This window comes from Etheostoma spectabile, chromosome 6, assembly GCF_008692095.1.
Source record: "Etheostoma spectabile isolate EspeVRDwgs_2016 chromosome 6, UIUC_Espe_1.0, whole genome shotgun sequence".
Taxonomy (NCBI): domain Eukaryota; kingdom Metazoa; phylum Chordata; class Actinopteri; order Perciformes; family Percidae; genus Etheostoma; species Etheostoma spectabile.
In genome coordinates, this window is record NC_045738.1 from 15,819,782 (window position 1) to 15,842,186 (window position 22,405).

General features: G+C 40.4%; 1 protein-coding gene across 6 annotated transcripts in view; it reads right to left on the bottom strand.

The window, feature by feature from the left end:
• Positions 1–22,405, bottom strand: part of gramd1a (GRAM domain containing 1A) — a 33,975-nt gene that overhangs the window by 4,271 nt on the left and 7,299 nt on the right. For 3 of the 6 annotated variants that reach the window (XM_032518449.1, XM_032518445.1, XM_032518447.1), the window contains 16 exons: positions 17,751–17,970; positions 15,281–15,301; positions 14,964–15,048; positions 14,628–14,731; positions 14,330–14,425; positions 13,920–14,000; positions 12,919–13,037; positions 11,953–12,262; positions 9,705–9,858; positions 8,031–8,177; positions 6,886–7,007; positions 6,028–6,170; positions 3,552–3,655; positions 2,417–2,647; positions 1,789–1,873; positions 538–549 (listed from right to left, as the gene is read on the bottom strand). In XM_032518449.1, the coding sequence (XP_032374340.1) occupies positions 538–549; positions 1,789–1,873; positions 2,417–2,647; positions 3,552–3,655; positions 6,028–6,170; positions 6,886–7,007; positions 8,031–8,177; positions 9,705–9,858; positions 11,953–12,262; positions 12,919–13,037; positions 13,920–14,000; positions 14,330–14,425; positions 14,628–14,731; positions 14,964–15,048; positions 15,281–15,301; positions 17,751–17,970 (2,034 nt within the window). Of the gene's footprint in view, positions 1–537; positions 550–1,788; positions 1,874–2,416; positions 2,648–3,551; positions 3,656–6,027; positions 6,171–6,885; positions 7,008–8,030; positions 8,178–9,704; positions 9,859–11,952; positions 12,263–12,918; positions 13,038–13,919; positions 14,001–14,329; positions 14,426–14,627; positions 14,732–14,963; positions 15,049–15,280; positions 15,302–17,750; positions 17,971–19,193; positions 19,238–20,390; positions 20,484–22,405 lie in introns of those variants that run through there. The other 3 variants (XM_032518451.1, XM_032518450.1, XM_032518448.1) reach the window with 3 other exon arrangements.

Consider the following 22,405-nt stretch of genomic DNA (forward strand, 5'->3'; position numbering starts at 1 on the left):
TATATATATATATATATATATATATATATATAACAAATGCAGTAGATTTATTACATAAATCTAAATCTAAATATAATTATATATATATATATTATATATATATATATATAAAATTAAAATATATATAGCTCTTATATCTTCTCTTAAAGAATGCTGCATTATTGGCTTTCAGTCACCAGAATTTGATTAATTTCTCAAGTGAACATGAAGCAGACCAGAAGTAATAATCAAACCAAACTACAAGTCTGAAGGTGACTTAAAAAGGTGATTTCTAGACTGAATACATAGCAAGACTGATTGTTTGTCTATCGTTATAAAAAACAACTAAGTCCTTTGGATGTTGGTGACAACAAAATACAGACTTTAAATTCACTCCATCAGTCGTATTTGCATGAAAGAATTAAAAAACAAAAATGTGCTTCATGGTTAATTGAGTTCACCTTAAGAGTATTTAAAGGGTGGATTTTTCCTGTATCGTTTACATTATTCTTAAGTTTGCAGCCAGTGTTAAAAAAAATCAAAGCCTCTCATACGAACCTGATACAGATCCTATTCACAAGAAGTATTGCAGAAAGGAAGGGGAAAGAAGAGAAATAGCAAGAAAGCCAGTGTGAGGCTGTTAGTATGCAGAAGATCGATCTCCAACATGTCTGAATGAGGGAGCATTCAGATGTGGATAGAACCGAGACAGCAGAAACCCAAAGTAAATCAAATTTACAATCAAACCAGAGATTTGATCAGGTAACTCCTGATATTCCACATCACTAAGTGCTTTACCCGTTCAAAATGTGGCAGTTTGGAACGGGCCGATTACCTGCACTGCAGTATTGTCGCTTGCAGCTTTCTCGAGAACTGCTCTTCCAAACAACTTCACACTCAAAACTGTGCTTCCTTGTTTCCTGATTAGGGCTGGGTATCATTCAACATTTTTCAACCGTGACTTTGACGCCAGTTGCCAATACATGTTGCAATACCAATTTTATAAAACAAAAAGAACAAATCTTTTTTTTTTTTTTCAGCTCCTACTACGTGGGCCCAGCATGTCGTTTGGCGGCGGCAGTTAAAAGGGGTACCCCTCTCAATACACTGTGTACAGTATACAGTGTGTAAATAACACATTACTAATGATCATGTCCCTTAGATCTAAAGAGCACCCCTCTCAATACTACACTTCCTTAACAATACACCCGCCAAGCGTGAAGTTGAACAGAAGAAGGGTTGTCGAGAAAATGGAAGGACAGACAGAGACTCGTTTTATTCTGCTTTGATTAAACAATAGAGGAAAGCACATACTGTATTACTAAGGAAAAGAACCACATGCAAGGACACACATGCTTTTATGTGTCCACTGTGCTCATTTCATACATTCAGAAAGTCCCTTTCTTTATAGAACACAATCTATATTTAGAAACTTTAATCTCTGTTCAAAGTAAGTTATTGTGCGTGCGATGACTAGTTGAAAGGACATAAGAGTCATATGGTTAATGTAGCAGTATACTGTAAAACATGCTGGAAAAAACCTTCATTTAAAACAACCAGAAGAGACACCAAGGATTTAGAAAGGCTGCGGTTATCCAAGGACTCACTGACACGCACAAGCACAAACTATTTATTTTATTACCTAGTTAACTGTTATGAAAAGATAAGAGGATAAATCAAGTTTTTTTTAAAGGAAATTATATTTAGTCAAAATATAATTGTACAACTGTATTGCTGTTAGTCAACATTCAGACTTGTATTCTAGTAAAATGATTTCACACACACACGCACACACACGCTTGAACTTACATGAAGCTGACAATGAGGAGGATGGTGGATATACTGTGAGGTCCTTCACCCCGTGAACGGTCTCCCAGCTTTATATACGGAGCACCTATAACAATTAAATATACAGGACAGGTTTTTCAGTGACCATTGTGTTTTTAATGTATATTTTATTTCTAACAGTGATTCAATTTAAAAGTACTATTGCTTCCAAGAAAAGTTCCACAAGGCAAAACAGCTAAAAAAAAAAATCCCTTGTAAACAGTGTTATTTATGAATTTGACCAGTTTCCCCTTCTTTTTAAGTCCAAGACTTTGTCTGAAAATTCCTCTCTCATTTCTTTGACATCCAATTACGTTCAAGGAAGAAACACTAATGTTTGATTCACTATGGCAACTCCCACCCTAAAAATCCTGTTCAAGCGAGTATCCAGTGATAATTACACCTATTCTAGGTTGACAGATGAAGACACAGCAGAGGAACGGTTTCTGTTTCTGCAATGCTACACCAAACAGAACCACTAGAGGGTAGTATTGCACAGAATATTGAATCAGGATTTTTGATTAGCTACAAAGCATGAGCTTTTACATTGGTGGCAAAGATTTAAAGTCCCAAAACTGACTTCTCAACAACTGTGTCCTGGCAGACTTACTGGCGTCTCTCCTGTCCCTCTCCTCTCCGACTCCTCTGTCCCCTCGATCTCCGCTGCCCATGCCTCCTCCCTCCCTCTCTCGCTCCTTGTCGCCCTGCCGTCGAGAGCAGGTGCGTTTACGGCGGCGCAGGGCCGGTGGGGTCTTGGCAGCGTCTGCTCCCACTGCTTCGCCTGTGGTAACCACGGAAACCTCAGTCTGCATTAGCGTCTCCAGCTTGCTCACCTCGCTCTCTGCATTTGGGAATGTAAATTGATGGAGGAATGCAAATACACAGGAAAGTAAGGTGAGGGGACAAATACTGGCTTTCTTTCCCAACATGTCCTAAACATTGCTAACAGCCAATCAGAACACATTTTGAGGAAAGTAGTAAATACTAAACAAATAAGAAAAAGTAGCACTTCAGTATCAAAGCGTTTCAAGTACTGTACCACATGCTAAAAACTTGGTTCCATTCTTGGTATTTTATTCTTTGACCAGACATTGCTTTATTAAGTAACATTTTTAGATAATTTTAAGTATGTGTGGGTATCATGTGGGCAAAATTCTTATATGACTGTGTAAAAACAATAAACATGTTTACAAAAAAATCTATTAAGTTTGCATCCATTTTCATTTCAAAAGTTTATCAACTGGATATAGGATTGTTCCTTCGGCACAGTAAAGTCAAGTGAAGTAACAAGCAGAACACATGTTGGAGGGAAGGGGGAATTTAAATACAAATCAAAAATCATTTTGGTATCGATACTGAAGCTCAGGTTTTTAAATGCCTTAATCTGTCAAAATAGAAAAAGTTTATTGGTCAAATCTAATTAGACATAAACCATGGACCACATAAACGGACTCTCATCGTCCATTTATGTTGAAAAGAGAAAGTAGGAGTGATTCTCACAAGCATTATTAATAGGGATCCATTATGCCTGCTGACAAATTCAGACAAACAACAGGAAGTGATCTTGTGTCTGCAAAATGAAACTCTGCATTTGGGTTTCATGTCAAGAGTGTGCCGTTTAAGCAATTTCACTTTACTTTTGTTCAGCTATTTACAAAAGGGAAATCGGACTGAATGGGTCAGTTCAGTATCCACGAGCGTGTGTTTACAGAGATAAACTGAGAGAGGCCGAGCATGTGACTCACCCATATGTCTGTAGTACTCCTCAATGCCGCTCCAGGTGTTCTTTTCAATCAATGCTTTCACCAGGCTCCACGGCTGCTTCCTGTAGCAGATGTCTGAGGAAACTCTGGGCAGAGGACAAGCAAACAAAACCTGCTTAAAAACACATAGACACAATCTAATGTGTTTACAAAGAAAACTCTTTCATGTTTTACATAAGGACAATTCAACATGCTCTATTTTGCTCTGGCATTAAATCAATACTCCAGTCCAGTCCACTTGCTGTATGGGGACTTGAACCAGAAACCCTCCGGTTCCCAACCCAACTCCCTATGGAATGAGCTACTGCCACCCAAAATTTCCCTAAAAAAAAAAAAAACTTTACACAGAATGGATTACATCCAGATTATTCGTGGAAAAAGGCTGTAAATTAAGACAACTACTGAAAGAGTTACTGAGAAGCAGACATTGACAGTCAAAGCCATTAGTTTAAGGTGCTCTAAGCGATGTCACATGTGTTTTAGGCTAGAACATTTGTTGTCACGTACAGCAAATATTTCCTCACTATCGGCAAGCTGCCTGTCTCCAGAATGCACTGTAAACAAACAGTCTCTGTAGACAGCCCAGGGTCTACAAACACCAACAAAAACAAACTGTGCCCACCTGCACCACGAAGCATACACAAACAGTGTTCCAGCCAATAACCGACAAGAAGGTTCTGGGGGTGGGGGGTGGGAGGTTAGAGTGTGAAAGCACAGAAGGGAAGGGGGAGGGGACGGGATGAGGTGGAGGGAGGGCCAAGCTAGTCTTGTTTAGTTTGAAAATACTTCTAACGTCAACAAGAAGTAACGTCACCCAACATCGCTTAGAGCACCTTTAAGCTGCACTAACTGTTCATGTTTTGTTTGGTTCTACACTAAGTCTCAGCAATGTTATAGACGGTCTATTCATGTATATTGTGTTAACCTCATTACTTTCGGATACCCTTTGTCTTACTTACACCTCACACCAGTTTTGTAATGCCTAATCTGCACTTCATGTCGCCTTTTGCATTCCTGTAATTTATTGAATGTGAAACTGTATGTTGTCCTACACACTTATGCTTTTCTTGGCCAGGTCACCATTGCAAAAGAGAACCTGTTCTCAAAAGACCTACCTGGTTAAATTAAAAAAATTAAATAAAAACATGTTTTTGCACCCTTATTGCAAAATTAGTCAGATTAAGGCTTCTGTTAGGGGCGGCTGTGGCTCAGTGGTAGAGCGGTTGCCTGCCAATTGGAAGGTTGGTGGTTCGATCCCCGCCCCGCAGTCATTGTCGAAGTGTCCTTGGGCAAGACACTGAACCCCGAGTTGCCCCGGTGCTGCGCATCGGGTGTGAATGTGTGTGAATGTTTATTGATAGCAGGTGGCACCTTGTACGGCAGCCCGGCCGAGTGTATGAATGTGTGAATGGTGAATGTTTTGTAGAGTAAAAGCGCTTGAGCAGTTGTTAAGACTGGAAAAGCGCTATATAAATACAGCACATTTACATTTACATGTCAGTGAATAAACTTGTGTCTTCCTTTTTCTTTTCTCTATGTGATAGTTAAACGCCGATGCAAAATACCAGGAAAGATGCCCTTGCTCTTTGATCGTGACACGCTGAAATACATAGTCCCACTTGTACTGGAAATGTGCTGATGTGCCATCAAGTCAAATAATAAAAAACAATACCAGTCAGTCGCGGTAATGTCTGCAGAAGTGAGAAAAGAAAAGGCCAAGCAAAAAAGGCTTAGGAATAAAAGCAATATCACCAGTAGGTGTTTATTGTTAAGACTGACTTTTTTTTAAGTATCAGGAAGGGATGCTGGTTTACACAAAGGGAAAGAAAGCTCTGATGGGAGTAACTAATATGACAGTTTCTGGTCTCCATGCTGAGGCACTTTACAACCATCAACTACAGTTTGCATCATATTTTACATTTCTCTCTCTCTGGTTTGACATTAGTGTTCCTATTGCACTTCAGAACACTACAGCATATATTTAGCATTAAACCTATTCACTTCATACCCCACTGATGTTACTAGCTTCTATAACATGTGGTGCTGCCCTTTATCCTCATATTGTGTTTAGTAAAAAATCATCATTGTTATTATTATTATTATTATTTTTATTATTTTTATTGTTATTATCATAATCAGCCTTCTCTGCCCCTTATCTAGCTCGTGAAATATCAACGTAATATCAAAAAGAAACTTTGAGTCCATGAAAGAAAGTACAACATTTTTTAGCCCAGTACACATAAGAAAAGCTTATCTTGAAAATAGTCAACACTTCAGTAACAGTCATGAAATAAACAAACTCGAAAAGGAAAGCAAAGCATTCAACATGAGAGGAGAGTAGGATTTTCATGTGTGGCTTTACTGTTTTGACTGTGGTTTTCAAAGGGTGAGCGCAAAGCTCCAAAAATAAATCCCACCCACAATGATTAACCCAATAAGACAACAAAAACAAACCTACCTGAGCCTGCTTTTGTGCTTGTTGATGGAGGTGAGGCAGTATCTGTGGACAGTGTAGAAGTAGTCCTGGTAGGGGATGCCTGAGGTGATGACCTCCGAGTCCACCACGTAGCACTCGCCCCGGGCGCTGCTCTTATGCAACGTCTGGGAGCAGGTGGTAAAGTGGAAGTGCATAGTTAATGGTATGCAAACTTTTGTTTTCTCTGATACATAAATGCATACCACTGACAGACATTTCAGCTAGTTTTGGCTTCTTAGGCTGACATGAATTGGAAAAAAAACTGCTGTTAAGGCACCAGTATGCTTCATCAAAATTGCTTGTTGCTCTCTCCGCACCTTTCCGACATCGGAACTGGCGGAGCCGTGTACGACAATAATTGGCCAATTTTGTTAGCCTGGAAATCCAGACTTAAATCCGAAAGATTAAGGGTCTGGCATCGAGTAATGAGAGTCACCCATCTCAAGGGGCAGCACCAAGCGAAGCCATTTCACAGCATTCAGTCTCTGTATTGTATTCAGCGTAATTACATTTTTTAGCAAAAAACACTAGAACAATATATACAACAATGACATGTCACAACATGTCACCAGGCAGTTTTTGTTATGGTTGAATGTAGCAGTAGTATAGCAACGCAGCAAGAACTAAGTCAGATTCTGAAAACAAAGATAAATCTAAATGCTTTAAAAGGAAAAAAAATGTTTTATTCCTGATGAAATGCAACCATCTTTTAACTGAAGGACATGTAAAGTTATAGTTTTAATTGATTGGATTGCAGCAATGAAAAACCTTTAGAAAAGCCTGTGTGCCAGTTGGCTAAATAAGTAAACTAAAAAAAGCCAGTGTTTGTCAAGAACCGACCTGTGTCTCCACCACAGGAGCAGTCTTAGGGCCAAGCGGGTTGTTGAGGGCGATGGTGTAGCTAAGCACACGACTGGTATTCCCACTGCTGCTGTCGTGCTGCCATTCACGCACAGATAGGTCTAAGAGAGAGAGAGAGAGAGAGAAAAGAGACAGAACATCAGCAAATCAAGAGAGCACGAGATGCAAAAATTCCCAAGTGATTTTGTGAAAATAAGAAAAGGTCGAGAAGAGAGGGTGAGAATTTAATAAATCAAAAGGAGAGAGACCAAGAGCCAGAGGGGTTGAAAGGAAAGAGAGAAAAACAGAGATCTACACATCTTCAAAAAAAGAAAAGAAAAAGAAAGAAAAAAAAGCCCCAATTAGAGCTACACAATGTTCCCAAGCGGGCTGGGCTTCCAACTGGGATAGCCACTGGCCAAATCAACTTCTGTCTTCATTTAAACTTCTACAGAAAAAGTACAAAGTACACACAGCATTTATGCAAAGATGACCTTAAGTATCAGTCTATCAAACGGAAAAATGCTGTAAAGTCACAAAAGCAGGGCATTAAATACAGAGTGACAAAGAAATCAAGAACCAGTAAGGGAGGGTGGTTAGGAGCTAGTGCGGCCCTCCCATTAGTGGGCTACAAGTCTTTTGGGGATGGGGAGGAGGGGGGTGCTTCACTACATTGGTATATATTAGCTGGACGGATTAGTACTACAGCAACACGAGCAACAAAACCTTTTTAGAAAATAAATAAATCATCTAAATGTTTCCACAGATTAAAAGATGACAAGTTGAGGTTTTTGACAAACATCAGGTTCCAGGGACAGACAAGATTCACTGACAGCAGCCTCAGTAGCTCATTAAACAACAGAGCAACAACAAACAATAGGCTCCAACTGTCACCGTTTCAACAGGAAAAACTTGCTCTCTTACACAGTTTAAACAAGTTAATGCGAGTTCTGCCTAATGTGTTCAAGGCAATGTGGGAAGATCACATCTTCATAGGTCAACATAGTTTTGCAGCATGAGAAAGATCTTTCAAGCACAGGTTAAATGACCCAAAACAAAAAGTGCCCTAATCCTTTAAAATCAATGAAAGTTGTTCGACCATAAAGAAAATAGTTTTGACCATCATATTTGTGTGTTTTACCTACCAGTAAAGTGTCGTTGGGAGAAGAGGTGCTGGATGAAGTGCGTGTCAGCAGAGAATAGCAGGTCGTGCAGCTTGTCTACACTCATGCGGACCGCCGTGTTGATGTGCAGCCGCCCGCTCAGGTCAGCGCAGAACGACTCCACCTCACCTAAAAGTCAAGAAGAAAACAGAAATGATTCACCTTCTTAAGATTTTATTTAAAATCAATATTTGTGGTTATACAGTTAACCCTGTTTTTGTCCTGAGTTATAAATCCAGTGCAGGTTGTCATTCTTGAAATGCATCTAAAACAGGTAAATTAAAACGTTTGCCATTTTATGTAAACATTAGTTGCCCTATCTTGCACCAGGCGCAGCGCAAGGCCAGACACAATGGTCTTTGTTAGTTTAAGTCCAGCGCCGGTGTCGTTCCAATAGCTTTGTACCCATGGGCATGCTGGTCTTACAGGGAGGTATGTTTAGGTGAATTCTTGGCGTATTGCTATGTTGAGGCAGTGGGAAGTGACCTGGTCTAAAGTCAATAAAAAGTAATTGTATATCCTGCATTTACTGCTATTGCACTTCTGGTTAGACCTAAACTGCAGTTTAAATAGATTACAAATAAAACTATTAATCTGTCAACATAATAGCAATGAGCAAAGGTACAAACGCCCCTGGCTGTTAAAGGGAATGGGAGATGACACTTCGATTGGTTTAGTGCATGGTACGCGCAAAACCCACCTATGAATTAATGAAGACACTAAGTACAACCCTTTTGAACAATGCGCCCGGCACATGGACTCTTTTTTCCGCCGTCAAACTAGCAAAAGTGAATTTGGACACGCCCTAAATGCACCTGCGCCACGCGCTTAATGCTGTGCACTCAGATCGTTAAAAAATGGCCCTAAGACTCTTGCAAACGTTTGTTTTTAAAAGGCACAGATGACACTTTAATAATCACACTTACTCCACCTGTAATTAAGATTTTTTTTTTGCCATATGAATTCAGGGAAAAGGGTGAAAAAGGCCGACTGAGTTTCTGGTTTACTCATTAACATCTCTAGTCAATCATATCACAATCTTTTCAACTTGGAGGCAATTTTACGTTAATCATCTGACAATCTGCCAAAAAAACCTGCACTAACTTCCAAAGGACTTATTGTGTATTTAAGAACAGATTCACCCAAAAGGCAGTAAATCAATCCACGTTAATGTTTGAAAAGCTATCCCTGGAAAAAGAGTTGGAAGCAATGAAGCAGAAACAAATCGTTCACAGAGTTGAGGAGGAAGGAAGGGAAAATTATAGAATTATGATAACCGTTAACACCATTTATGAAGACAGTCAGATTAAACCTAACAACCTTAACTGAGCACAGTAAATTAAGAGGGCACTACATGTACAGAGAATAGAGTTTCAAAATAGTATAACAGTATAAAATCCCATGAGTTTAAAAGTCCTTAAAGTAGCATTGGTGCTCTAATCTGATAGTACCTCGGCTGCAAGTTCAGAAGACATGTATAGTATTTTCCTTGATTTGTAGTTCACCCGATTAAAAAAGGACAAAATTAAAATTAAGTAACAACAAAAATTAATATTTTTTTTTTATTTTTTTTTTTTATAAATGTTCATATAATTCACACTTTTTTAAAATCTCACTGGGTTCTTGGGGTGGTTTGTTCACCCAAACAACACTCACTTTCTTCTTGCGTATCAGAGGAGTTGCTGGGATCTGTGGGCAGGTCCTCATCGTTGGTGATGTCCAATGAGGAGAGGTTTCCCAGACTGGTGGTTGGCGGGAGCAGCATGTGATTGGCTGACTCGGACAGGCTGTCCACACCCTCTTCCAGATTCTGAAGCATTGAGGGGGAAGGAGAACGCACACAAGAGTAGAGTTAGCAAGAGTTTTGTGTAGAAATAACCCCATTGTCATTTGACTTGAGAGTAAAGAAGCCTCAGCTGCGCTGACCTAGTGTTGACGCAGCCTAAGCAGACATGCCAATGCGGCTGTGCAATTTATGTGAAACCACTGACAGTCAACACAGCACTCCATTTATTCACTTTAGCTTGGCCATGATCTGTCAAGACTGCAGGGGAAACTACCAAAGCAGCTGTTTTTTGATCAGAAATGATTGTACATAGAACCAACAGGAGCAACACATCATCCACATCCTTACTTAAATGCATCTTGTGTTTCTTCACTAGTATTTATGATCTTTGTATTTGTATTTCCCTTAATTCTTTTCTGTTTTAAGTGATTTTATGTGTAATCCACTGCATTATTTTGGCCTTCTTTAAAAAGGTTCAGTGTGTAACGTGTTTTAGTTGCGTTTTTTTAGTGTTTAGTCATTATAAATCGGTCTTGCCCGTTTACAAACTTGTCCGTATTCATGAATATTTACCACCACCATTAATTCCAAGTATTCCTATTTGCTTGATATTTTACATTTCCATTTGCATGAACTGGGTTAGACGCTCCATATTCATGCCCCATCTTGAAATACGTTAGCCGGTAAGGGACATACAGGACATACTGCTCCGCCTTTTGCGTTTTTGTTGTCATAAGATAAACTCACAGGTGCTGCTAATCTGCTAATGGGTACTTCCCGGCCCTGGCAAGTTTGAAGAAGGAAACATGGCGGACGAAACGTATTGAAAATCTAAATTTCAGGAACAAGAGTCTTCTTCTTCACCCAGAAAGAAAAAAAGATATCCGAAAGAGCAAGAGACCAGCTTTTTGAAGCTGGAAGGCTACCATAGCTGAAATACGTACTTTGAACAGTGTGGCGCGAGAGTGCTGATTGCAACGTATGATCTCAATGCTAGATGGGAGCTGCAGCTGTGTTTTAAAGGTGCTATAATAACAAGCCTGCCATGCCCTAGGAGATGTATCTTTGTAATCAAGCGTCGTATTTGTTCAGTACAGTATTTGGAAACCACTTAAAATGATCACAGACAAGGCCAGATTTGTATCAATGGTTTACTAAGTCACAAATCTTGCAGAAGGGTCATGTCTTTAGTCCTTTAAGAGCCAGTGAATAGATGATGAAGGAGAACAACTCCGGCAGTTTTAATCAGTACATCAATGTGTGTGTAAAATGAAACTAGTAAGCGCTACTAATGGCAGCTTGTACTTGATATGTTGGAAAGTGTAAAAATCAAATTTGTTAATCATATACAACATAATTCACAGCTAAATAGCTAAATACCAGTTTTTACGTACTTATTACATTAACATAGATTCCACCACATCTGTCAGTTGAACATTAAACACTGCAAAATAATATATTGTAGGTTTAGATTTAGAAGATGATAGCTGCTACGTTAGCTGTCTTAAGTCACAACAACAGACCGATAAATTGTTACGTGAATAGTTACACAATATGTGCACCTGTCGCATGAAACTGTTGTGACTCCAGCTGGTTGGCTGGTTCTGGCTATATAGTGAATATAGCGGTCACATGTAAGTACGTGAGGTACAGACGAAAAGAAGACTGCACACGGATCTGAGCTCTCTGTTTGAGTTTGCTGACTTTGGTTATGAGAGTTGAAGCCAAGGGAGTCAACGGAGCAGTGTGTGGATTCTACTCAATTTAGTCCATCCTGGCTGCTAATGCTAGCCAATTAGCTGTCGGCTGCTCTATTAAAACACAAATAGCAGGAGCAGATGAATTACTGAGCAGACTTTTCTGACCGGTCTGTGATAAATCCAATTATTAAAATGGACGTCTCTACTCTATGCATTTGATGCTGTAGTTGAACCCGTAGTTTCTAAATATGCAACAAGCCTTGCAGCTGGTTCAGCTTTTACATATCTTGCTCAATTGCCTTGCATGTGAAGTAATGAAAAAATAAGACATCTGATAAGATCAGAGTATGCAAACATTGATGACTGGCTTTTGCAACGTTGAATGTGTGTATGTGTGGGTGTCCAGAAGAACACTCACAAAGGAAGCAGCAGTAGAGGCCGGAGCAGAGGCAGAGGCGTTGGTGGGAGTGGTGGATGGCAGCGAACCGTGGGAGCTGGGCGGGCTGGGTTCGAGGGGGTCAGAGCTGAGTCTGCGTCCAGACAACGAAGGTACCTCTATGGGCAGACAGGAGGCAGAGGAAGAGAGAGAGGAGCCCGCGAGGTTGGTGGCTGAGGGAGCTCTGGCTAGACCGCAGGGCACCAGGGGAGGGGGAGAGCTGCCCGTAGAGGGAACCGACACTGAGCTCAGGTCTAGCAAGTCTGTAACCGACACAGACTCGTCTCCTGGCCTGGGAAATACAGGGAGAGGAATTGAGAGTGCGTGAGACAGAGATACATACAGAGAAACTCTGTGAGAGAAAGAGCCAAGTGTTACTTAGAGCTGGTTAGAACTAGTTGTTAGCAATCTTTAACCAACCAGGCATCTAATGCAATTGGTAAGCTGGCTGACATAAAACACACTAGTTCATGAAACTTAAATTAATAACTTGAATAGGTTCTGCTTAAAAATATATATATCTTTTTTTTATAAGAAAGGTCTTTCAAAACTTGAAAGACCTGATGATTGTTTTTTCTACTACTTTTTCTGTTTTAACAAGTAAACACGGTAATAATATACATTTGTTATCCCTTTTGTTATGCTAGTAAGGTATTTATTTACATAAATAATGCTTAAATGTCAGTTAGTATAGTAAACAAAGTTCCCAGCGCTGTCAAAGGAAGAGACAGCACAATTAATGATGCATAGTAGTTTTCTTAAACTTGACAAACATTAGTATTTAGTATAATATTATCAAATAAAATAACACAGAAATAAATAACCAATTACACATGATCCTCACACAAACTACTTACTCTTTCAGTCAGTGTGTTAACATGCAAGCACACATACAAATAGAATGCACCGCACCTTATATTAACATGGTTTAACACAGGAAACACTCACAGTAGGCCGTTCATGTGTTCGGTGGTGGGGGAGACATAGTCGTCGTCTTCACTAGTGAGGCCCAGTTCAGTGCCGTAACACTGGTGTACGATGTGCCAGAGCTCTTTTGGTGATAGAGACTGTTAAATAAACACAAATATTCTCATTCAGTAGTTAATTAGGATCAAATTAAAATGGCTGATAACCAATGTAAATGTACTGTGCTGTATTTATATAGCGCTTTTCTAGTCTTAACAACTACTCAAAGCGCTTTTACATCATACATCATACATGGATACATTCACCATTTACACACATTTATACACTGGCCGAGGCTGTCGTACAAGGTGCCACCTGCTCATCAGATAAACACTCACACACATTCACACTCCGATGCGCAGCACCGGGGGGAACTCGGGGTTCAGTGTCTTGCTCGCTCTACCACTGAGCCACAGCCGCCCCAATGGGGGACAGCCCCTCAGCCACTTCATTATCAGGATAATACAACGAATAAATTCACAACCCATCAGATTTACCTTTTCTATGAAATTAAAATAGCCAATCAACCTATTTTTTGTTGTCAGACTTTAAAATGTGTTATCTTAAGATAGACCATGTTGAATTTTGCCGATCTCCTTTATGAAAAATGATTAGCAAGTAAGTAGGTTTGAAGTTAACATATCTGATTCTAATCACAATAAAGTGTTTGATAATTGTTCTTGGCAGTGATTTCATGTTTATTTGACGGCCTTTTACAGGTGAAACATTAAGTCAATAGTTCATGTCACTGTCTGTTGCTATGGGCTTTATTCCTAAACTGCTGTTTCTGCACCAGTGCTGTTCAACTAAATGTCTATATTGAAATGCAGCAAATAACAGTGATTTGAACGGTTCTCCCAAGCCTGTGCTTGAAGCCATCTCTTCCTTGTTGACACAATTCTCTATTTTAAAATGATAACTACTAGTCGTGTCACACCATGCAGCAGCATAAACCGGCAGACGGGTGGGAGAGGAGATTGTACCTTTTCCAATAGTGCGTTCTGCCAAAGACGGAAAATCATCATGAAGCTGCGATCCCTTGCTCCAAAAGACGTGAAGAAGTGCTGAGAGGGTGATTATTAGTGGGACAGGAAGGAAGAAAGAAGATGTCATTTGGACTGATGGTTTCCCTCTGTTGGGATTACTTTGTTACACCCAGTAAAGATAAAGTTAAGTCAGCTCATTTGATACTGCTTCACTAGCAAAAACAGGTTGAAGTAAATAATAGCAACAGCTAACACTTCTCATGCTTCTGTAGCAGCAACTAAACTGTAAAGGATAAAGAATCATGTGTCAATACAACTACAGAAATGTGCCAATGGACTAAAATTAGAAGTCTTCAGTTCTTGGGCTGAAAATGGGCCCAAACTAGTTCATTGTGCTCGAGTCTGACCTTCTCATTGTCAGTGCTGATCTGGATGGCGTTTGGGATGAGCTTGGCAGTCTTCTCTTTGGTCATAGAGGTCACGTCTTTCAGCAGGATAGTGATCTTCACAGGGAAGGAGAGAGATTTATTGTTCGTATGCTTCAGTGTGTATTCCTGTGCACAATAGTCTTATCTCAACAAGGGCCTTAGTCTATCTATATTGATCTGCAAACAAGTGCATTTGAAAGGAATTCTTATCTGATTGCAGGTGTGACATTAACTAGGTTGCGCGTGCAAATGTGTACACAGTGTGTCCCTGACTTACAGTGGTTTCCCAGCGGAAGATGTTACTGTAGAAACAGAGCCAGTTCTCTGACAGATAAAGGCGGCCCTGAAGCAGTATGTCCTTCTGCAGAGCGCAAGAGTAGTCTGAGGAAAGGAACAGGAAAAGAAAAGAGGTCGACTAAAATGAAAGAAACCGGCTTATGTCAAAAAATACAATTCAACAATAAAAATTCAAGAGGTTCATTTTAAATTAAGGGGGTCTGACGTTGATGCATTTAATCTTTGTGAGTGTGTGGTGCCACAGGGGTGGCTCGCTTCACATTAGCTCAGTACACACAGACTTAACTTTGACACCTACAGTATGTGTCTCACTCACCCACTATAAGTCGCTCTGTGTCAGGAAGTTTCTTAAAGAGTTTACGAAAATCCTCATTCCGCTGTTTGTATGTAGGACTGAGAACCTTAGGGTGAGGACAGGAAATGGAACATGTTATTTCACTCCAGCACTAGCCAGCACATCAGGTCTAGGCTGGAATGTTTGGCTTAATATCTAAAAGATTAACAGTTTTTCATTGATAAGCATTTTACTTGGTAACTAGTTCCACTCAACTGGAACTTAAACACATAAACCTCAGCAAAATCATGTAGCCTGGATTGGAAATGTGAAATGAATGGCTGTTAATGTGTACTTACATTGTACCAGCTCTGCATTTTCTGTAAAAACAAAACAAAAACAAACAGCATATTTAGTAGTGAACAGTATTAAAAAGTAACACACTTCAATATTTGTGTGCATGTGATCCTGCCAGTCCAGGCCCAAGCCTATTTCATGTAACCTGGAGGTTTTGTTTTCAGCACTTCTCCATTTAAAAAAAGGTGCGTGTCAGTGACCATCTGTCATGAACAGTCATAAGTATCATTAGTAACAATCTGTTCTTTTCATAACAATGAGCCTGGGATAAAAGAGATGTGAAAGCTTGTATGAAACCTTCAGGCACACAGAACTACATCAACTGGCTAGGTAAATTGACAGAGAGCAAACATGCCCACGTTTTAAAGTCCACTAAGTTCACTAACAGAGATATATATATATATATATATATATATATATATATATATATATATATATATATACACACACACACACACACACACACACACACACACACACACACACACACACACACACACACACACACACACACACACACACACACACACACACACACACACACACACACACACACACACACGTTTGTTTTTATTGTCAATTTAGTTATCAAACAAAAGAAAAATCTAAATCGCGTCAATATATGGAGTTACTACCCTTTGCCTTCAAACCAGCATCAATTCTCATAGGTGCACTTGCAAAAGCCGGCAATGTTGAGAATCGTAGACGCAGTGGTCGGCCAAGGAAACCTATTGCAGCAGATGAAAACGCATCAAACTTATTTCCCTTCGAAATCAGAAGATGTCCAGCAGTGACGTCAGCTCAGAACTGGCAGAAACCAGTGGGACCCAGGTACGCCCATCTACTGTCCAAGAAGTCTGGCCAGAAGTGGTCTTTATGGAAGAGCTGCAGCCAAAAAGCCGACATAGAAAGAAGGCCAAGCGACTCAACTATGCATGAAAGCATAGGACATACTTGCAAACTCAGAAGAGCTGAAAAAGGTGACACCTCTTTATTTATCACCACCCCCGTGTTGTTCTTCAGACAACGGCAGGTACACACTGTTGTTGGAATCCTCTACAGTGAAATACAGTCACACTTTACACCGCTTAGCTGTCAGCAAATTAACTGTTTAATCCAGCTAATAGCTAACGTTAGGCTAACATTATCTGCTGCCAAGTGTAGTGTTTAATAGCCTTAACATGCGTTAGGTGATGTTTCAGTTGCCTTTACCGTCTGTTTCTTGGCATCAGAGCAGCGCAGAAGGAATTTCAGTGGCACCAAAATCTGCGCTGCTATTCGTTCCGGTAGATAACGGTCGTCAAGGCACCAGTTATTGAAACTCCAGTTTTTGAACCCCCCCCAGAAAAATGGTAGCAGGTGTTCTGGACTGATAAGTCCAAATTTGAAATATTTGTCTTTAGCAGAAGGCAGTTTGTAATAACGAGTGTCTGTAAAGTCAACAGTGAAGCGGTGGAGGTTTTTTGCAAGTTTGGGGCTGCATTTCTGCAAATGGAGTTGGAGATTTAGTCAGGATTTATGGTGTCCTCACTGCTGAGAAATACAGGCAAATACTTATCCATCATGCAATACCATCAGGGAGGCGTATAATTGGCCCCGCCAAATTTATTCTGCAGCAGGACAACAACCCCAAATATACAGCCAAGGTCTTTAAGAACTATCTTCAGTGTATGAAGAGCAAGAAGTCCTGGAAGTGATGGCATGGCCCCCACAGAGTCCTGATCTCAGCATCATCAAGTGTGTCTGGGATTACATGAAGAGACCGAAGGATTTGACGAAGCCTACACCCACAGAAGATCTGTGGTTAGTTCTCCAAGATATTCAGAACAAACTACCAGCCGAGTTCCTTCAAAAACTGTGTGCAAGTGTACCAAGAAGAACTGATGCTGTCTTGAAGACAAAGGGTGGTCACACAAAGCATGGATTTTCTTTAGATTCTTCTTCTGTTCATTCACTGCATTTTATTAATTGATGAAAATAAATTATTAACACTTCCACTTTTAAAAGCATTCTTAGTTTACAGCATTGCATTACATTACAGAAAATGCAGCTAAAATTTAGGACTAATACAAAAATCTGTTAGAATGATGCCTTCATGTGCAACTGTTTGTTAGCTTGTTATTAAAAGTTGTTTTAGATCATACTGTGCAAAGTCATCACAGAAATGGTTTGAGTCTTTAATTAAGACACCACAAGATTGCAGAATAAATAGTCGTGGTATATTATCAACATGTTTGATTTAGTTATGTCATTGCGATGCCATGAGAGATTTAAGTCTTCTACGCAAACACATAAAGCTTACATAGCAATCATACTGTTTACTGAACTGGAGCTCTGGTAGTAAGCTCTTTCCTTTAGCCTCACCTCTCCATATCTGCATATCGAGAGACCTCTCTCCAGCAGTAGATTTAGAAATTAAGCTAAGCACCCATCTATATCATATCACCTTGATCAGCGGATATTGTGAGTTACCTTGGCATTGCGGCTGAAGTGGCGAGAAGCAAGTGGGTAAGCAGATGTGAGGGAGGAGGCAGAAGGTATGGAGGGCAGAGGGCTATCTGAACCGCCTCCTCCTCCAATGCTGCTCTTCTCTCCTCCTCCCTCACTCTCACTGGCCCTGCCTCCCCCGAGGACCCTGCGCCGCAGGGAGGGAGAGCTGCCGGGGGTGCTACGTGGAGAGTTACTGGCCGTACTGGAGAAAAAAAATGACAGAGAGAGAGACTTAACTCAGAGGAGAGAGAGAGAGAGAGAAGTAAGCTCATTTCATATTTAATTTCAAAAGTAAAGGCTGCAGGCGTTTCCTATTTGATAACAGCATGCCATCTCACACTGCCTACTGAAGACCAAAGAAAAAAACATGTACAATCAATTTGATCAGCTGAACTTTAACTGGTACAGCAGCCAGACAGTCAGGGTATTTAAAGCCTTTCAGTAATGGGACTTAAGACTGTCCAATCAAGAAGACTGGACAATCAAGAAGTGTTACTACACAACACAAGACCCGCTTTTCCCTTTAGAATTACACTACTAGGAATATCAAGACTAAAACGCACCATTATAGATAGACGCAGAAAAAGGCTATACAGTTGTCTTGACTTTGAATTAACAGGATGGTCAGGGTTCAAATAATTTGTCAGTTGACAGAAATGTGACCAATAACTATGACAATTGACTAAATAGGACTAAACAATTTCAAGACATCTATTTATTTATTATTGCCTTTGATTTTATTTTACATTTGATATGCTTTAAACTTTAAAGATGGAGTCCGTGAAATTCAGCAAATATCTCTTCCCTCTCCCACATCCTCCCCCACGAGAAACAGAGTTACACCATGATAATAAAATGTAAATAAGATCGGATATATTACTTTGCCAACTTGGTATACAAATATGAATTTGTTTGGGTGTTGAATTCAAATAACATTCTTTCTCTAGAAATTCTGACTCCACCTTTAACCACAAAATAATGGTTCAGACTCTAGTGTCCTCATTAGGGTCATACTGCTGCCAAAACATTTGCATCTAATGTTCAGGCCAGTGACACGTGTAAATTACTATATTTAAGCCACAACAGTTTCCATGGTTTCACCTCATCTCTCTGTAAGCAAAACAACCACCACTATCATCATTAGTCATCTTAGAAATGTGCATTTGTCTTTTAAACACACAATTGTTTACCACTGTCCATTCCCTCATCCCAAGCAGACACCTTGAATTAGATGTAGCTGCCCAAGTTCTTGCTTTATATAAGTAAACTCTACACATGAGATAACCTTCAACTTGATGAATGCTCTGCTCACTTACTCAACAGTATGCTGCAGTGGCTGCTCCTGGGCTACAGTTCCCCACTACTCATCACTTCATTTACTCCTTTTGATCCTAACTGCTCTACACACACCAAACACCTGCTTACCTCAAACTATTCCCATTAGAGTTAACCATTGCTTTGACACAAGTCATCATGTTTTTGCTGCTTCCATAATGATGAAGATGATTTCTGTACAAATTCCCCTCCTTATTTATGCTGCGAGTGGTGAATCCCTATTAAAATCCTCATTCCTTCTAGCTCTTAATTTTCTCTTTCACTAGCCCAACTGGAGTCTTAACTAGACTGAGTGATAAAAGGGCGGAGTTGGGCAAAAAAGCTTCTCTAAATGTGGTGACTGAGAAGAGGATGCAGTCCAAGTTGGTCAGCATCCTGTGCAACTTTTCCCATCCCCTCCAGAGCATGCTGGTTGAGAAAAAGAGCAACTAATACCACCAAGGTATCTAACCAAGCAACACGAGCTCATTCTTACTGGTGTCTATCAAACGTTTTAACTCATCCCCCCTCAATGTTTACACACTGTACTGCTGTCAGTGACAGGAGCTAGAGAGGGAAAGGGGGAGTCAAAATGATCACCTTCTAGCACAATCGGGCAGCAGGTTGCTGTAAGAGGCTTGTTGTTCCTAACGGTAGGGAAATATGACTGAGTGTGAGCATGATGTGAAACTGTCAGGATGTGTTTACAATCCGTCAGCCGCACATTATGTAAAAATCTAACCGGCAACATAATGTGTCACAATTATCAAATCGGATCTATGGTACTATCTGGTGTAGTTAACCTTAATTACTAATAAAGCGAAGAGAGCTAAAAAGATAAGCTAATGGGACAGCTAGCACAACCGTCCAGCTACCCAAAACAACCCAGTCCAGTAACACTAGATAGCTATATAACTGGATAAACACGCAAACAACTGAACAACGCAAAATATGATAATAATATAATCACGAAGCAGTAGATTGTGAAAGGGTGGCGGCTGCTATGGTCAGTGAAATGGGTTGGGGGGGTGCTTTACCGTTAGTAACGTTAGAATGAATGAGCACCGACAGCATGGTTATAAACACACAGCTAGCTATCAGGTCATCCAGGCTAATAGAATGTGGCTGTACACCTGTTTTTACACAAACTAGCGCCTGTCTCACCCATGTTGTCAGTGGGATTTGCAAAGCTGTGAGTCATCTGACCACGACACACATCCATGGACGGCATATGAGGACCACAGAAAGATCACTGCATAGCATGTAGGCTATTCATTACACTAGAGGAGACTGTCTTTTATCACTTACTCGAACATGTCATGAGGCGTTTGCGATCCAACTGATATCCACAAGAACACTCACGCGCCGCTGCACACTATTGTATCAATATGGTGTTTCTGGCGTGTCTGTGTATATGCCGCTAAAGCAAGCCAGACGCTATAGGGGTGTATGTCCGCTCCTCTGCCTTGTTTTCATCGCTCAGTCTCGGGGTAGAAAGGCGCCCATCGTCCACCGTCCAGCGGTCGGATGTTATTTTCTCATTGTTGCCGACCTCCCCTGCATTTTGCAGCCAGGTACCGGACGGACTGCTGCTCTTTATGTCGTTAGCAGGATCCGGTAACGGGCTGCAGTCTCTGCGTCCATCCGTAATCCCCTATGCAACAAGGGAGAGGGTGGGTGAAGGGAGGGAAGAGGAGGAGGCGGCTCCATGTGTTGAGTGAGGCCTTGCTTTTTTTTTTATATATATATAGTGAGGTGGTGCTGAACTGGGGGAACCGATAGGGAAAATACAGTCAAAGCATAGTCAAAACTGAGGGGGTTTATCTGAATTAAGAGGGACCACAAATCACATTTACTAACATCGTTATCTTTGCAATGGATGCCTTTTTCAGCATGTGAAATCCGGACTTTTGCAGGCTCTGTATGCTTCTTTTATTCATAACCCAACAGAGGACCAAAACAAGCGTGAGAAATTAAATTTTCAGATTCATATGCGGGGATCTGTAGCGTTTCCAACAAATGTACTGTGTGTTTTAAGATACTTAGATTGATCCCCTTAAGTAAACAATTAGTGTAATATTTTGATTATTGGTGATTAGGCCTATGCCACTTTTAAGCAGAAGTTCCAAAATTCCAAAGGTTCCGACTCCTCACGTGTAGATTTATGCCTATTTCTTATTCCTCTGTGATAGTGACTTAAATATCTTTTGGTTTTGGACTGTTGGTTGGATGAAATAAGTAGCTTGACCTTCTGGTCTCTGGGAAACTGTCATAGGAACGTCTGACTAATTTATAATATTTTATAGACCAAAAAATTATTCAAGCACATTCTCTGCAGATTATACAGCCCCCGGGTTATACAGCCTTATCTCAGTCTACATGTTCTAAAAATTAAAATGTCAAAAAAAAAAAATGGATGGTATTAGACTGCTTATTACTTGTGATGAATACCTTCACAATGTCGGATGGAAGTAAAAACCCCACAAAAAAAACCAGGTTAAACATGACTAGCATTGTAAATCCAGAGACCATGGCTGCCTGTGGTGAATCCACCTGGCCATAGCCCAGAGCCCATGCAATCCCTTAACCCTCAATCTCTCTGTCCATCCCTCTGGATTAGAGTCCACATCATAATCCAGGCTGGGCTGAGCTAGGCCAACATCTCCACCATCCAGGCTCCCTCTGTGTAATCTGTTTTTCTGAGGTTTGCCAATGGCCTATAATAATGGCGTGGAGTTTCATGGGCTGGGTGGAAATTGAGGAAGGGGCAATACAGACACTGAATGGAGTTCAGAAGAATAGCGGAATAAATGTTCAGGAGTTGGGTATACGCAATGTAAAAGTGCTACTTGTATGTCTTTTCTTTTCTGCTAGAAAATTTCTTATTTCAACAGAGCAAGAGAAAGGACTGAATAATGTATTCTGGCTAATCAGATGTAGCTTCTCTCATTAACACCAGAGTCTAGGCTAAGCACAATCCATAACATAAAACAAACCACTAAAAAATGATCATTACCAAAAAACAGGTTCAAAGTAAATACAATGGAGCTGGCCATGGCGTGCTGACCAGCAACAGTGAAATAAAACTGAAAGAATGTCTGAAATCAGCTCCAAAAGTGGATTGAAAATCAGACAGAGTGAATGTAAACACACCAACTGAATTTAGACTAAACTTTATGTAGACTATGTGAACCAGGAAAAGTCCAAGCTGAACCAATACTGTGTGGCAGAAATTAAAGAGAGGTCACAGTTACAATCAATCGCAATCAGTCAGCGGGTCAATGTGTTGGAGATTTTCATGGACCATACGAAGATATTGACCG